Raw genomic sequence first — 17,444 nt, 5'->3', positions numbered from 1 at the left:
ATAAATATGATTTTAGTACTGAAAGGTTATATATATATATATATATATATATATATATACATAATTGTTATGCAATAAACCATTTGTGAGGCTACACCAACAAACACACAAGTCATGTTTTGTATTGTACCTCCTGTGAACATTGTATACTCTGCAAACAGGCTGAACAACTTTCTGATTCATATCACTACTTTTCAGACATGATGCTAGTGAATTCTCCACAATCCTGAAATTACAAGGAATTCATTGACACCTAATTTGTCATGATTAATTGCTGGGAAAGGGCTAATACCGATATCGATACTTAATGGAAGCGTTTTTTACCACGAGGTCTGTAAAATCAAATGATTTGCGGTATCAACTTCAATGAATTTCAGTCAATGTTGTCCCTATATGAATACTAATGTGTTCCCTACAGACCACTGCTGCTGACATCAGCTCAAACTGTGTGTTAGTTTAGGTGGTGCTCACCTCTCTTCCTAATGAGATTAAATATAAACTGCTGGCCCTCACTTCATTTTCTTACCCTATATGTTTTTTTTTCTCCCTTTTCTGGTATCCAGGGTTCACTTTCTTCAGGAAATACATGACTTTCTCTTCTGGCTGTGAGGGGTTGAACAGACTGTTGCAGGTGTGAACTAAACCTTTAGCACAATTTTAGAGGAGTGGTAGGGCCCTCAACAAACATCCATCATTATTGTTAGTGCAAAATTCATTCTTACATCTTTATTCAGTCAAACTAAATAATGATCACCATATTAATTAATTACAAAAAAAAAAAAAAAAAATTACCCAGTGGGCACTGGGTAAATAGTACCATTTATTTATTTAAGAAATGTAAGCTTCTTTGTTTCAAAACAATATAAAATAATATCAGCAATGTAAAAAAAACAAACAAAACAAAACAAAAAACATAATTTTTGTCAAACAAATGTTTGTGATTAAGGTCAACAGGTTAAATTAGCTAAACAAAACAAACCTACTCTTAGTTGGCTCTCATTCACACTCTTTGGCTTCTTGTCCCCAAAGCCCTCTGCAAAAAAAAAAAAAAAAAAAAAAAAAAACCTATCGATCTCATCATGCTGGTATTAAAAGATACCAATACTAGCCTTGGTATCGACACTATTGATTTTTGGATCGATCTTCCAGCCCTACTGAGGACATGCACAAATTGTGCTTAAAAACATGCAAAGCAGCCATGATCATCACACATACACGTAATAATAAAAAAAAGTATATTTTTGGCATTAATAAAAGAAAAACAACAAATTTGTCATTAAGATATATTATCATATATTACCATAGCAAGACTTGGTCCATTTTGTCAATTTCAATTGTAGTTGCCAGAATTCTTTTTGCTCAGATAAAGAGTTTTGAAGTTTTGACTTATTTTTACTGAAACCTATTCAGAAAAAACTAAATAAATTGTCTCACTGAACCACTGAGTTTTAGTGTAACTCATTAAAAAACTTCTTTTTTTTAACTTGCAGTGGACAGATATGTTTAGCATTTGGTTATGGTGAATATAAATGGGCTGAGGTATCTTTTAAGAGGCTGCTTCTGCAGTTTTAACTTGGAAACATGACATGAAAGTTAGATGTCAGGGTCAATAGAACTTATAAATAAACCATTGCATGATAGTTGACAAAAAAGAAAACAATCCTCGTTTTAATGGGATTAATTCTAAATATCACGTTGCATTTCTGCAAATATATTCTTGCTGAACTCTCAAGTATGGGAACTCTACCGGATGGCTTGTGTTCCTGTGGGAGTGCATGCAGGTGAAGTTGAGGGCCTTTATGTCTGGAGCTATGTGTGTGTGGGTCTGTGTAATTATGAGCACTCTCTACCCGTCTCCCCTACCCAGCCCTGAGTAGGGATGTTAGTCAGCGTGCGTGTCTGTGCTTGTGTGCTGCATTTGGCTGTCGGAAAAAAGCGTCGCCGCGGCAACAGAGAATTGCCACAGTAACTCGACATCATCACATCGCCCACAGCCACTCAGCAGAGAACAGTCACTGACACAGAGTAACCTGCTCTCAAGTGTGCGGGGGTGTCTGCAAGTCAAAAAGAGTAGGACTCGGTGATCAACTTCTGCCAAGTGAAAGGGAGGAAGACAGACGAGACAAGAGAAAAGGAGAATGGGACTGAAAGGGCAGTGGAGGTAGAAAGGAAGGGAGGGAGAGGAGCTTGAGGAAAGGGAAATGACAAGAGAAAAGGGAAGCTGGGAAGCAACAGACTGAAAGGGGTGCACTGTGTAAATATAATCTGAAAAGGACAGAGTTAATGGTACTTTTTTAAAAAAAAAAGTTTGGACTATTTTCAATAAGAAGGATAGTTTCCATTCTTCGTCATTGGATCCATTATACCTTCTATCCAGCATGGAGACAGTCTACAACACTCTGGATGTCTGGTGTGTTAAGTTAAGGTAGTTTCTGACACATGAAAGCTCATCCTGGTGCCTGAGCTCTAAGCTCTGCTGAATACACTAGTTCTACTCACAGTATCAGTACCTCCAGTTAATGGGGTAACAAAGTCCATTGTAGCTCTTTTCTGTTACTCTTAGTGTTTTGCCTCATAAAAGCACATAGCTATAAATTGAAGACTCCTTCCTTTGTGTTTCACATAGTGATCAGCTAGAACCTTTAAACATCTGCTAAGTAAAATGACCTGTTAGGTACCAGAGGATTCCTGTAGTATTAGGCAAGTTAGCAATTGGCCATTTCTTACAGTATATATACCATCTACTATCAAGATACATGATGATGGACCAGCAATTTGTCCAGCTGGGATAGGCTCAAAAGACAAAGACAAAGCATAATACACAGTGTGCATATATAGAATATAATAAGAAGGGCTGTAACCAACCGTGTGAACGAGTGAATGAGAAACACATGTAAAGCTCTTCTTAAAGCCACAACAGCATTCGAAAGGCATTATAAGTGCTTACCATTTATCATTTAAATGGATTTTCTATTGTTCTGCTCTGCCACCATCTACTGCTGCTCTAAATGTAGATTTGTGTTTTTTTTTAGATTCCTCAGCTGGGCATAATCTGTATCTAGGGAAGCTGTATCCATCATGAATTTTTACTTTACTGTGACAAAGCAGCCAATACAACTATTTTTTTTAGCATTGTTTCCATGATGATAGCACATAATTTAAATGCAATATTTTCCAGTATAATACACTGTGCAGATTTTAGAAGATAGATATGAGGAGTTTGAGTCAGGCAGGATCAAGGAGGGAATGTTGTAGTTTCTTAGTGCTGGGAGAAAGTCTGCACTGCTTGTCCGCATCTAGCACAGTATTTATTTCATTTGTAGATCTGTGTCCCAACATCTGTCGGTTCTAACATAGAATTATTTAGCCATTGATGCTACAGTGTCTCCTTTGTGGTAAGCTTGGCTCTCCATGTATTAAGCGAGTTGTAGGAGCTTGTAACATCTCTTTACCTCTTATCTTTCGTTGGACTGCTTCTGGTAAGTAACATGCATTCTCTGATTCTGTAATCTGGCCATTATCTTGTCAAAGATCCTCAAAACCCCATATTTTTTCTGTCTGTATTGACATAGATGTTAAGAAGAAGTCACTGTTTATATTATATATAATATATACCTCAATACTTCATAGGTGTAATTGTAACATGATAATCAGTGGCATCAACTTTACTTGTTAGTGGGCTTTATGTTGCAACTAACTGATAATGTAATGTAAATGTAAACCATCTTGGAAGAGCTAGAGGAGTTGGCTGGGGTGAATGAGATCTGTAGCTTTCCTTTATTTTTCCACTTCTGAAACCTGGGTCAGGATAAATGTCAGACAGTTGATGAATTGATGGATCAACCAAACAGTAATTCTGAAGAGCTGCATGCATACTTTTGATTTTGGTATCAAATTTAATCATAGAAAAAATATTAATTGGTGCAACTTGAAGAAATGAAAAGGACTTGTTAAAGCAGTGCATAGTGGTTGTGCATATTTCAACCAACTTATCCCAAAGCTGCATATACTTTCTATCAATGCAGGGCCAAAGAGGCTGTTAGATTGATTTCCCACCCTCAAGGCAGCCATTGGGTTCAACTCATTTCACTAAGGGAAAATTAACTTTCATTGAATCAGAACCTGCCTGAGATACATAATCAATTCCGTTTAACAATGTATTTATCAAAGGTCCATTACCGCTAGCTGTGAGCAGAGATTATTTGTGTGGTAATTAATACCTCAAATCCTGAGACTGGCCTACTAGTTACTAAACCTGTCTAAATTTCATAATCCTCTTTACAACATCCATATTTTTAAAAGAATTTTCCACTAAAAAGGTAGCTGTATATTTGTATCTGGCCATAATTTAATAATAAGAGGAAAAAAATATATGTAACAGTGAATTTTCCACCATCTGCCACATTTAAATAATCAGGGGAAAAAAATGGATTTTACTGTTGTTATCTGAGGCAAGGAACATACAGTCTCACAGAAGTCAACGTATAAAGAAATATGCACGTCACACACACCGACTCTGGGACAAGAGTTCATGCTCTGGTATTTGCCTGACATTTCATTACCATCTGCTACATGTGTGAAACATTTGCCCTAATATGACTACAAACACACACACAACCATATTTCAGTCACTTCAGAGTACATAACATTAACTTACATTATTTACCCTAACCTTTGTCCAAATGGGAACCTATGCTTAACCCTCATGAAACAAGTCTTCACCATGATATTTAATGATTTACATTATAAGCACATTTTAGTCTCAAATGCTGCCCTTTTGAAAAATGCTATCAGGGAAAGAGTCTTATTACTGACAGATAAGAAGTTGAATCATATTGTAAACATCCAGTCTGTTCAAATATAAATTGTGTTAATATTAGGCAGTTTTTTTAATATATATATATCTTGTAAATATAAAACCAAAAATAAAAAACCAAAGTATAAAACTAAGACTACCAAATCATTTTAGCTGGGAAGAAGACTAAATAAGGTCTAAAACCAAAGCAATGACACCATGAACCTTTAACTCCTGGGTGAAAGTACTGTACCACACCTGAAACCTAATGTAGATGGACTAATATGGCCTACACTGAACATAAACTGCAAATGAGATTGCAGGTCCCCATAACATAACATTCACCTTTGGTGACAGTCACTTGATTAAAAACTTGCCCCCTGGCCTGCCCAGACATATAGAGAGAACACTACTGTAATTTCCAGCAATGGACTGTGTCTCACTTCATTTCGTTACTGACATGTATTTAGAGATACATTCATTTGTACTCTGCATAACACTAATATACTGTGCATAAAATGTTAAGACCATGAAATTGTGTTCATGCTCATCAGAGTGTATATTCACGCCTGACATGCATGAACACAGATTTTTAATCAGCAGAAAACGTGGATATCATATATATAAAGAATGAAATACTTTTTAATCATCGGAAAACATTCAGTTAGGGCATCACTTTCTTCAAAGCATGGATCTGAGTAGTCACACAATGGAGTCTAGACTAGTCTGCAAGAATATTTGATAGTATAAGTGAAGACCTACTGAAAACAGATGTCCTTGACAGTAACATTTACAAACAGGACATTTTCAGCTTTACCAATAATGCACACTTTGATCCTGATGAAGAACTTTTAATATCTTGTAGCTAAACTTTTAGACTTATAGGCTTTAGTTAAACATTGACAGCAAGGACAAAGAGGATTGAGAAGTATAGAGAAAATAACAGCTGGTCTTGTTATTTTTCACAAAGTGCTTCAGTATAGTCTGACAGCTGAATCAGACTGACAGTTTTAGTTTCTATTCAGAATTCAGGAGTGATCGTAAACACACACAAACATAAATTCTCAATAATTTCCCAGCATGGTAACCTTCAAGCAGAAAGCCAACCAGACAGGGACATGTCTAGAAATCAAATGTGACATTGAAATGAGATTTTGGACAGACATAATAGCAGGCGAATAATGAAAAAAAGGCAAGACAAACACCTTTATACAAGTAAAAGCATGAAACAAGCTGCAATAAAGTCTCTTGCTGACTCCCTCATACATATGCATTGTGCAAGCAGGAAGGCTCTCGCTGCAGTTGATTAGCTATTACACACCTATGATAAAATAAAGTAAAAACTTCCTCAGACAGGAAGAGGTTTATTTGTAATGGAAATAATCCATCACTGTACACAAAACACACATGATCTATCACGACAAAGGCAGGAAAAATCTGGAAACAATTAATCTATTAGTCAGTTGTTATGAGAGATTAAATGATTTCTACTTTCCTTCTATTAATTAAAGATTTTGCATGTTGGAAAAATCTTTGTAGTATAGTATAGTAGTGTTTGCCAATATTTAGTGATCATTTGTAATCAGGCTTGCTCATGTGTTTAAACAACTTGTAAAGTTTAAATTTATGTAGAAAACACTAGTTTTTGAAGGAGAGTATAAAATAACAATTGGTACTTTACTGTAAGAAACATCTTAACTGAAACTCATTTGATGTATTATTCTCCACAATGCCACAATCTATATGAGAGGGTTTAGTGGAAGGGCTGCAGTAAACTGCAGTAAGTTAAATATCAGCAAAGCCTGCAGATAATTTGTAGCTAGACCCCATCAAGTGAAGCCATTACCAATTCGGTGATCCTGAAGGAAGGATTTAGTCTTGGAAGACTTTTAAATGAGCCCTGACCTGAACAATACATGCATACATGGCATATGGTGGCCTTGCATTTTCTTGCTTATTAGTTGCCTTTAGTAGTCTGTAAACACTATATGGATGATCCTGTAGCCCTGGAGATGTGTTGGAAAAAGTGAACAGTATTTTAATATCTCTGTATTAAGAAAGTTTACAAACCAGATTTTATAAAACAATACATCAAAATTAGGTGCAGCTCCTGGAGTAATCTGTGGGGATAAATTAACCATTTAAAACAGATATCACCCAGGGTGGATGTTTACACCAAATATAGACACATAAAACACAACTACAGAAGTTACACAATAGGGAAAAACTTTTTTTTTTATATATATTGGATGTTTTTAAATTTTTTACTGGAGTGCACATATACCAGTGAGCCATGGTAGTGTAACACTGAACTAGTATGTACAAGAACTAGATATACTTTATATACTAATATAGTAAATACAGAAATGCATTGGTTTGTTATTTAGGACTAGAAGTGACCATATTTGGACAAGCATAATATATTTTATGGCCTAATATCTGAGTGATAATTCTTCACAAAAAGACCACCAGTTTGCTGTTAATAGGAAGTAATTCCAGCTAATAACACTGTGACCAATGGGATTCAACATTTCATGTAAGAAGGGGATGCCTTTTAAACAGCAGTCTACTGCAGCAAGCCCCTAGAGGATTTCTGTGGTAATGCACATTAGGGTACCTCCATATTAGCTTCCCTTCTTGAGCCTATTGGCCTCATCCAGGGGAGGCCTGTCATGATAACAAAGAAAAAATATAATATAATAAATATTAATATTTTCCACTGATCTGTGTTAAAAATACATTTTCAGTATGACTCTGACACGTTTTTGACAGTTTATCAAGTAAAAATTGCTGAATTTGAGTATTTCCCAATCAAATCCAGGGCAGAAACCCCTGGTGGAGGCACGGGCGAGCTGTGCCTCAACGCTGACTGCGCAATCCAACACAAACTGGGTTGCATGAAACATGCCCGTTTCTGTTCCTCAACATATTGCCAATATTAACTTTACAGAAATATTTGTTATATGCCATGACTCTCTACAGTCTGTTTAATGTCTTTAATGTATTTGTGAGAGAAATATTCATGTTTATCGTATAATAAAGTGCAGAGAAAAGTCAGCAGGTGAGGCAAACAGTACTCTGCCTCACCTCAAGGGGGCACACTCACATGCCAACACATGTGTGCAGTGTTGCCAACTTAGCGATTTTTTTTTTTAAGTGACTAGCAACAAATCTGACGACTTTTTCTGGTAGTTTTGGAGACTTTTGGAGACTGACGTATATGAACGCAGTTTATTCTTCTCAATGAGGAATGGGTGCTGTGCAGACCCCTCCCCTGTCCAAAAACAATCAGAAGAGGCTTCTCGCAGCAGCAGCTGCATTCAGAGCAGGAGATGATCGCCTCCGTTTTATGACCAGGCAGAAAATTAAACTGCTGCTGCTGTATGATCCCACGCTGGCTTACCGTCAGATAGTAATATCTATTAATGAATGTCGAAGAAAACATTTAAAAAGTTTAAATTGTTGTGAAATGTTGCAGACTCTGAATCAGAAAACAGCCTAAATTTAATAAAATTAAATAACAAAAAAAAAAAAATATTACCCAAAGAATTTGTTTTATTTTTCTTAGTTTTGCCTTTTTAAACATTTTTAGCTTGTCTTTTTGTCCATTTTTGCCTTTATCCCACGACATTCCTCTCCACGGCAGCCTCCATTACTATGTACCAGGCTATTATGCACATTAGATGATGGTGTTTAGTGACAGACAGTAGCTGAAGACTGAAGAGTTGGTAACCCTGTAATTGAAAGAGGAATGCTGACGGGATATAAAGCACAACCAGTAGTTGCATGCTTTTGAATGAATATTGAAATAAGATGCTCTTTCCAGTTCTTACAATTGTAGATCAGTGCCTCACCAACCATAAACTTCACGGCACGTCACCGGCCTCATAGAATAAAAAAAATCTTAATACAAAACAATTTTCTTACCTTGAATTGTCTAAAACACAAAGGTTGGTAAAACTTTTTGTTGGATGTAAAAGTCCAGCAAAGAGCATTAATCAGCACTGATGTGGTTGTCGCTGCTATCGCTCAAACGATGACAGAACAAGTCAGATGACAGTTAATGACATGCAAACCATTCAAATGTCATGTTCGTCAATGACAGTCTCAACATAAAAATGAAAATGGACATTTGTGTGGAAGAAGGTTGAGTGTAAAACAGACAGGGATGCACACAGAATAGCTGGCTGCGGTTTTCATTTACTTCCTCTAAATGACAATATAAAGCCTAATGGAAATTTGCATAATAATTATGCTTTTGTAAAGGTTCTCAGTCCAGCCTGGTAGCAGTAAACATAATTAGGAGTGGCTAGCATTTTATGGACAATCAATGACATTCTGTAAACCCTCTCCCATCAAAACTAAGTGCATAACCTTTATGGAAACCTAATGAGAAGCTTTACTTTAATACCAAGTTTAGCCATTTATACAGCCCATTTAAAGAGAGGGGGGAAAAATTAGAACTGCCCAAAAGGTTCTCACTTATGTAGAAAGCACTTGCACCAGTAACCCAAAAGATAAAATGGTCCTCACTAGGATAACGTGACTGTAAAGACAGAATACACATGCACATAGTATCGAAGCACGTTATATTGGCATAGCCTAAAGTCCTTTTCCTGGAGACTTGAGGCTTGAGGCGTTTCCAGTTAAAGCCACAACTGGTGCACCTTTTTGTTGCACAGTGCCATCCTGTTTGAAAGATTCAGAAGTAGAATGAGGGTCAAAGTTAATGTCCTTAGCAGGCAACAGAGAAAATCCATGTGTGTAATGGATATGGCTATATCAAACATAGCCACTCATTATGCAATATTAAATTGCAAGTCTGTGCCACAAATTCAGCTGATTTGCCATTACACTACCCCCGTTGGGTCAGCATGAAAGAGGATACAGTTTTTAGCCTCTTTCACATATGTCTTTCAAGCTGGGACTGATGTGCCTTCCTTGCAGTGAGGCTGAACTTGATATGCCTCTGAGCTGGCAAGGGAGGTTGTAACAGAAGCAGAGTAGGTGTGTCATTTCACAGAAAGCTGGCATCGCAGAACTCCCCTTTCTTACCAACAACACTTAATGTGTATAAGAGCATCAATACAAAGCTGAGCTTCCTCTGGCATACATAAATTATGAGGCACAATAGAGGCAGGTGATTAAGAATGGATAAAGGAATTAAGGAAGTGAAAACCTATTAAATATTCTGGTCTACATCATAGGATGCAGACTACAAAAAGAGCAGACACGTATTTTTGACAGTGACCCAGCAATGCATTATGCTGGGCCCTAGACTCCTGAACAGTAGCGATGACAGAGTAATACTGTTAACTTTTTTTTTTTTTATTAACAGAGCTTTATAGGACTTCATATGAGCAGTCACAAGTATACATATTTTCTCTTATGTACTCTGGTCTGAATTCACCTCACAAATTGTGGGGCTCTGGCAACACATGGCCACTAACAAAGCTTTTGATTCGAATCAGGTGTGTTGCAGCAGGGAAACAAAACCTGCAGGATGATAGATCCTAGTTGGTAGAAGATTAGAGTTGGTGACCGTTGTTCTCCTGCAGATATATACAACACATACCTGCTGTAGGATGGCGTATAACACATAAGCGATAAGTCCCAATAATGCAAATGTGTAAAAAGAGTCTGGTACACACATACACACAGAAAGGCAGTAAACACACAGGGGTCTCTGAAACAGGGAATCCCAAACTTTATTTTACTGGTATTATCAGAAGTACCAAGTACCATGGAGAGCAGTCACAGTTAGTGGTGACACACATACAACTTTCTGCCTACCAGTTTGTGTTTTAAACAAACAAAAATTAACACAAAGAAGAGAAAATTATCAGCACACTGGGAGAGGAAAAGTGGTGAGAAAAAGAACAAAATAAATAATCAAGGCAAAACAAAAAGAGATCACAAACGAATGTGGTTACTGTTTCATAAAAAACAAAACAAAACAAAAAAAAAACCATACTATTAAAAAGCAATCCCCAACTACACCTGGTAAGAGCTAAGAGAGACAAAAGGACAGAAATGGTAGATTGAAAGGGACGTTTGGAAGTGGATAAAGATGTGCTGGAGGAGAGGATGGATTTAGAAATATGGATAAAAACATGAATTCAAGCAACCAGGAAAAATGACAGACTGTTACGAACCAGACAGATGGTGACTTAAATACAGCAAATGATCTTCTGACACAGTAAGACAGATGAGTACACATGCAGATATATTGTGCTGAACTAGAAATGGACGAACTATATAGAAAACAGGTGAATACGGTAGGCATAGAGATACTGTTTAGAAAGCAGCCCAAAATATGTTAATCAAAAAAGAACCAGAAAACATGATACTGCCTAAAGCAAACTGAAAACACTATCAGAACCAGCTCTCCAGCAGAAAAATAATACAGGGAAAAAGATGTGAGGACTGAGATAAAAGGAACCAGCCAGAGAAGAAGAAAGTTAATGAAGGCAAGGCAGAAAAAGAGACTAGTTTAAACTTCTCCAAAAAGGCAATATATGTCATTCTTGAGCGTAGTGAGTATTTTGTTTCCTTTAAATAAATATGTAGAATTAATTCTCTGTAATTAGCTTGATGGCCATATAGTCCACCTCACTGATAGCACTGTACAGTATATACACAATATTATTTCTTTAATGACAAAATAACCTTTAGATGTACATACAGTATTCCTCAGCCTCTTTCGAAGAATACAGCCACAGTATTAGAAGTAGCAAGCAGTGTCTTTTTTGTACAAATAACCCATGCAACTCCCATATAGATTATTTAAGATACATAACTCCTTTAAGATCTCATCTCTCATTCAATAACAGCAGATATTGCCTTTTTAACCAAATGAATTAATCAGTAATGTGCAATAACTTCAAACCAAAAGGCTTTGCAGCTTTAAACTGTTAAGCTCTACACACAAAAAAGTAAATGAACAGAAAAAAAAAACAAAACAAAGCAAAAAAAAAAAACAAAAACTGAATCTATACAACATTCAAACTTTTTTTCTGTCAACACCATGGGAATGGGATACGATTCTCCATAACTATATACAGACATGTTATCATTCATGCACAGTGTCAACAAGTAGCACATTGACATTCCAAAATATGGAAAACATGGCACAGGGAGGAGGGGAAGAAGGGGAAAGGGGGGTTTGGGCAGGAAATTCAGGGCAAAAAAAAATGCTGCCTATTTTGGTTACTTTGGCAGCAACTTCAAAACAAAGATAGAAAGGGGTGAAAAGACAGAGGGACAGATAAGACACCATAACAATACACATGCTGGGCAGGAGGAGTCCATTTTATCTCACTGACCCAGAAATCAATATATGGCTGTAACTTCTTTTTTTTTTTTTTTTTCTTTTCCCCATTTTTAAAAATTTTTCATCTTTGTCCTCTTCATGTTCCTTTTCCTCCTTTTTCTCTTTAACATCCTTTAATGTTGGTAAATGTTACTTTATTAAGGGCAGAGAATAGCTCTGGTAAGTTCCCCCCTCCCCCAACAGAACATTTTCACTCAGCTTGTACTGACAGGGTTGCTTGTCCTTCCTTTCCCTCATTTACTTGGCTGTATGATGTTGCTTTTATTTATTCCTCGGTCTCTTAGTCAGTCTGTTAAGGAGTGAACGAAGCAACAAAGACATTTACATTAGAAGCAATATTGTTAATGGTTCACGACTGATTCAACACAACTGTATTTTCTTTACAGGTACAATGTTATTACTGTGGAAATCAATCAAAAAGCTAAATTTGTTTACATCAGAAGCAATTTTGTTAACAAATCATCATAGCCGTTTCACATAACAGGAACCAGTGCAATGCTTTTCCTTCAAAAAACACATAAAACCCTGTCCCTTCTTATAACCCCACCACTGAATAATAAAAGAAACCCAAACAACTGCAATCTTACAGGGTTTTTCTACTCCTTACTTACTTGTAGTGTTTCTATGTACAGCGATGGCTTGGCTAACCATTGAGTCCTTGAAGTCCAAGCCAAAGCAGGAAGCTAAACTCAATTGCTATTGCAATTCTTTGCTTTACAGGACAATGAATCTGGTAGGTATTTAATATTGTGGTGGATAAAGCGAGCAAACCTGCTGGTAGCAGCTAACATAGTGCTAGCTATTGTTTAGCTTCCCACTTTGTTAAACCCCGAACAGCTGTCAATCTGCCATTAGCTTCATGTCGAACTAGCTTGTCAGTCAAGGATACACAAAGAGGTGATACAATAAAGCTGGTAAACCAAAAGAACTAATCTTCGGTAAAAGTAAAATTTTAGCTTCTTGTAAAATTTGCACAAAAAACTAAGCTGATGCAAACAACTACACTAATGCAAGCATTTTATATATTAGGTAGCAAGCACATTTTAAGTAAATCCAACATGATTTTGAAACATCTTAGATAATGTATACCCTGTTGAAATTACTCAAAACGTGGTGCAAACAATTTTCATAATGTTGCACCTTTTTTTCTTTTGCACAAGCTAGCATAACTTTTTTTTTATTCTTTATTTTTTTTTTACAGTGTATAAACCTTCAGCATCACACCAGTGAAGAGACAAATACATACAAATTTAAATAGAAAGATTCAGGTTTTTTGTCAGATTGTTACTGAAATATGAATATTTGGTTTTAAGAAAGATCCATTGGTTAAAAAACCCTTTACAGTCCAGACTGCAAATGTTAAGTTCCTGTTAGAAAGATTTCCCTTTGGCAAAACAGGGGTAAACTGCCACTTCAAGGCCTTCATACGAGAACAGATTCTCTAATGTACAGCCGAACAGCTTGCAGAGTTTGGCAAATGCAAGTATTGCAAAATCTTCTATTTTGCCATTTTGCAGTCAAAACATTTCTTATAGCTTCCATAAATGTTAAATTAAGTCATTTCCAAATTGTGCAACAACAGTAATGCAACAAATAAGCAGCTAGTTAGCAGTCAGTTATAAGAAATGTTCCCAGAACTCTGTAGCATTATATACTGAAATTTCATCCTACGTAGTTATAGACTCTGCTGGTTGATCAGTTCTATAACACTTAGAACATTTAAAATATGAGTTTATAATGAAGATACTACGGATTTACCAAACTCTTCCAATCCAGGACTCTGATCTGCTCTATTCCTACTGGGGTTGAAAGCTGTCTGCGACAAGGTTACTGCTAAGTTTACAATAGATTGGATCTAGTCCGGACTACTGACTTTACAGATAGCATTTTAAACATATTACACATCCAGTTAAAACAGGGGAATACTGATAAATTCAGTTGCATACAGTAGTGTCATTCAATGCCTACTTGTAAGTTTGTTTTTTCATGTGCTGGGATCTTTGCGGTTTTAGCTGAACGTGTAGGTAACAGTCTGAAGTCTAGACTTTTCTCACAGTCAAAGAGGGCTTGAGAATTTATGCACCTTTGTTTTCATGATAGTTCTCAGTCTTATGCTTTGGCAGCTAAAAGTTAATTTGACCTCTCATTTAAAAGTTTATTGTAACAGCTAATTATTATTGTCAGATACTCAAGTAAAAGACAGGTTTTTACTCGAGCCAACTATTGGAAATTTTTCGTAAATTGAAACATTTGCGGTCATACCCCTGTCCCACCCTGCACACAGTGGTAAAGCTGAAAATGTAGTTGAAATAAGGCTGAGATGCGTTTTCAATCAAACCAGTAAAAATGGTTGCACATAGAACTTGTAGAACTTATTTGCGGTGATCTGGATTTTTAAGCATACTAGGTTTTCTAGGATAGATCCCAATATTGTCAAAGCTAATGACTAAACTCATGTGGCAAATATTTGTACTCACTACACAATTACTTTCCAAATTTTATGTCAAAAATTTTTACACTGTTGTCTGCAGATATTTTCATTCACTGGTTGTACCATTTCAAATGTTGGCCAGATTGACTGCAGTGATTACCACAATTTTTTTTAACTTGCCCATTTATGATGGAAGAGCCTTGTACATATCACTTATTAGAGTACTTTTGATCTGTTAAAACTATGTCAAATTATAAACTCTACCTTATCAGGTCCAGCTAGTTATCCATACTTGACAGCATGATTATTATGATACAGGACCCTGGGGATGGGTAAATTCCTTTAAACAAGCAAATACATTGAAATGAGATCTCAATATCCCCATCCTTTTTATGCCACTTTCTCCAAACCTTAGTGCTTGTCAAATGAAGGTTGGTTGAGATTAGACTTTACAACAATATTCACCCATACCTAAGCAGACTTCTGCACCAACAGCAATAATTAGCAAAAAACAAAACAAAACAAAACAAACAAACCTAAAAAAAACATTCCTTTTATCTGATGGCTTTCATTTTAAGACTTTTGATCCCATATAATGACATCTGTTGACGTATGACTTGATAAATCACGCAAATTACATTATGATTCTTTAAGAGTGGACACTAAGCTTTGAATAAAGGTAAAGAAATTCTGATATTAAGTGCTTCCTTTGGGTTAAGGCCTTCACTATCCAGCCTTTAGTATTTTTTTTACATTATAAGTGGAAGTGGGCAGGGGATTAACATTGCATTGATGATTTCATTCGGAATAGAGCTGAATGGAATTAATGGGAAGGTTTTGTTATAAAATGTCATCTTAATTTGATCAGTATTTTGATCATTTGGATTCTTTATCTGGAAATACAAAGAATGTTTTTTCCCCTATGTTGTGTTATTTTAGTCCATCTTTTATTGCCACAGTGAAGCAAAGTCCTATCAATTGTGTCAATGTTTGAGGTTTAGCAATACAAGCTTTCAATAAATAGCTCCCCACCAACCAATCTATGCAAAGAATTATAAATCAAGGGTTAGGGTTAGGGATTAGTGGTTGTTACAAAGCCCTTGAGGATTATGACTGGTCCACTGACCAGCCAGGGAGAGGTGCTGAAGACACACAAGGATTTTGACTGGAGCTGTTGAATGAACCAAGCTGCATCAACGTGAGACGTCAGAAACAATTAACAGAATGCCTGTCGGGTTTTACAGAGCATGGTACCCTATGTTTTTCATAGTGCATTGCAATGGTATTATGAAAGATAATGGCAAGGATCTCAATTGTGGAAAGTTAAAAACCGAACACACAACATTAACTTCGATATTAATGCAATGATTATAGTTTCTCTAACAGTTTTTAACGGTAAGGTGGCCAGTTTGCCCTCTTGGGCATGGCCTTATTAAAGGTAAAAGCACACTATCCCCTTCTTGATTCATATAAGACCTTAAATTATTTACATCTACAGTATGATGCAACAGAACAAGGGCCCATTTAGGAGCGCATGGCATAACCAAGACATTCAGAAGGAAATCAGTAGAGCTGTAATGTATGTTCAGCTCTATATTATACACACACAACTGACTTCAGCAATTATCAAAAGCTTTTGCCTCACTTCATATGCTCTCTCATAAGAGTCAGACTCAGCATTTCTACAAGCTAGGAGAGCAAGAGTCAAAAAGACCTTGACTATGAAAGCATTTAGTCTCACGCAGAAACAGCAAAATTTAGAGGCGTTTTTTTTTTTCTTCACAGTACTTGACCATCTTCCCACAGCACACAAGCACAGAAACACCATCACACACACACAGTTTGTCGTAATTAAGCAGTTGTGGCAATAAATTCCATTTCTTCTGATTGTGTTTTCGGTAGTGTGGTCATGCACATATATACTGATATTTTTCAAACAGGAGGTGCTTAACTCCAACTGGAGGAGGCTTCAGGTGATTGCCATTACTGAAGCTTGATTGGTCTGTTTTAATCTATGTTAAATTTATTTAGATTTCTCTATCGTTGAACCAGCTGGAACACATTGCATTTTTACGTGTTTGCAACTTCAAGGTTTTGTTTCATGAATTTAAAGTTGGTTTAAGACACCTTGACAGGCCTGGATTTGAGGATTGAGGCAAAAAATGAATTCCTTTGTTTATCCCTTTTCCATCAAATTCCCCATTTTCTGAGTGATTTCTCTAGCTCCTATGATTCTCATGTTTATTGTTGTCCCTCCATGCATCCGTCCCTCCTTCCAGTCTGTTTTTAGATGCTTTAATGCGTCTTCAAGTCCTTCATCTGTACATCTATTCATATTCAACGTATTGCAAAAAGGGAGTGAAAGATCAATGGGACAGCCTTAACTTCCAAATCAACCCATTTATCCTCCTCCCCATGGTTTCTTCCACATCGTCATCCTTCTGTCCCACCCTTCCCTTCTTCATCTCCAATCATTTTAAAAGCCTTGGATGTGGCAGTAGGCCTCCAGTGAGGAGAAGAGAATGTAGAGGAGCCACAGGCTGACAAACAACATGGTGGTCAGGGCTTTGGCAGTCCGGGGCCCACCCAACTCTCCACCAATCTCTGGTCGCCGCCGGTACATCAGAGTGGCGACACAGATGAAGGCAAAGATGGTGAAGAGTGTGACGGAGAAAGCCAGTCTGCCGGGATCCACCCTGAACTCCTCCCCCTTGGTGTGGTGATAGATGGCAGCAATGGACCACGCTACCTGTGAAGCAGCCACAAAACAGAAGCGAACATAAGACACAGTCACCATATTTAACATAAGCAATCACAGTTCATGCAGAATTAAAACTGGCACTTTTACAGTCGTATACACATGATAATTAATACTGCAGCAAGAT

The 17,444-nt window shown here is 36.8% G+C and overlaps 1 protein-coding gene across 3 annotated transcripts in view; it reads right to left on the bottom strand.

Moving 5' to 3' along the window:
* Positions 1–10,487: 10,487 nt before the first annotated feature.
* The window catches only part of slc8a1b (solute carrier family 8 member 1b), a 148,646-nt gene continuing 141,689 nt past the window's right edge, over positions 10,488–17,444 (bottom strand). For all 3 annotated transcript variants that reach the window (XM_042010409.1, XM_042010407.1, XM_042010408.1), the window contains exon 11: positions 10,488–17,308. In XM_042010409.1, the coding sequence (XP_041866343.1) occupies positions 17,036–17,308 (273 nt within the window). In that variant the 3' untranslated portion in view covers positions 10,488–17,035. The remainder of the gene's footprint in view (positions 17,309–17,444) is intronic.

Source organism: Melanotaenia boesemani, chromosome 16 (genome assembly GCF_017639745.1).
Source record: "Melanotaenia boesemani isolate fMelBoe1 chromosome 16, fMelBoe1.pri, whole genome shotgun sequence".
In the NCBI taxonomy this organism is placed as follows: Eukaryota; Metazoa; Chordata; class Actinopteri; order Atheriniformes; family Melanotaeniidae; genus Melanotaenia; species Melanotaenia boesemani.
Note: the sequence above shows the minus strand (reverse complement) of the source record. Positions and strands in the feature narration are given on the sequence as shown.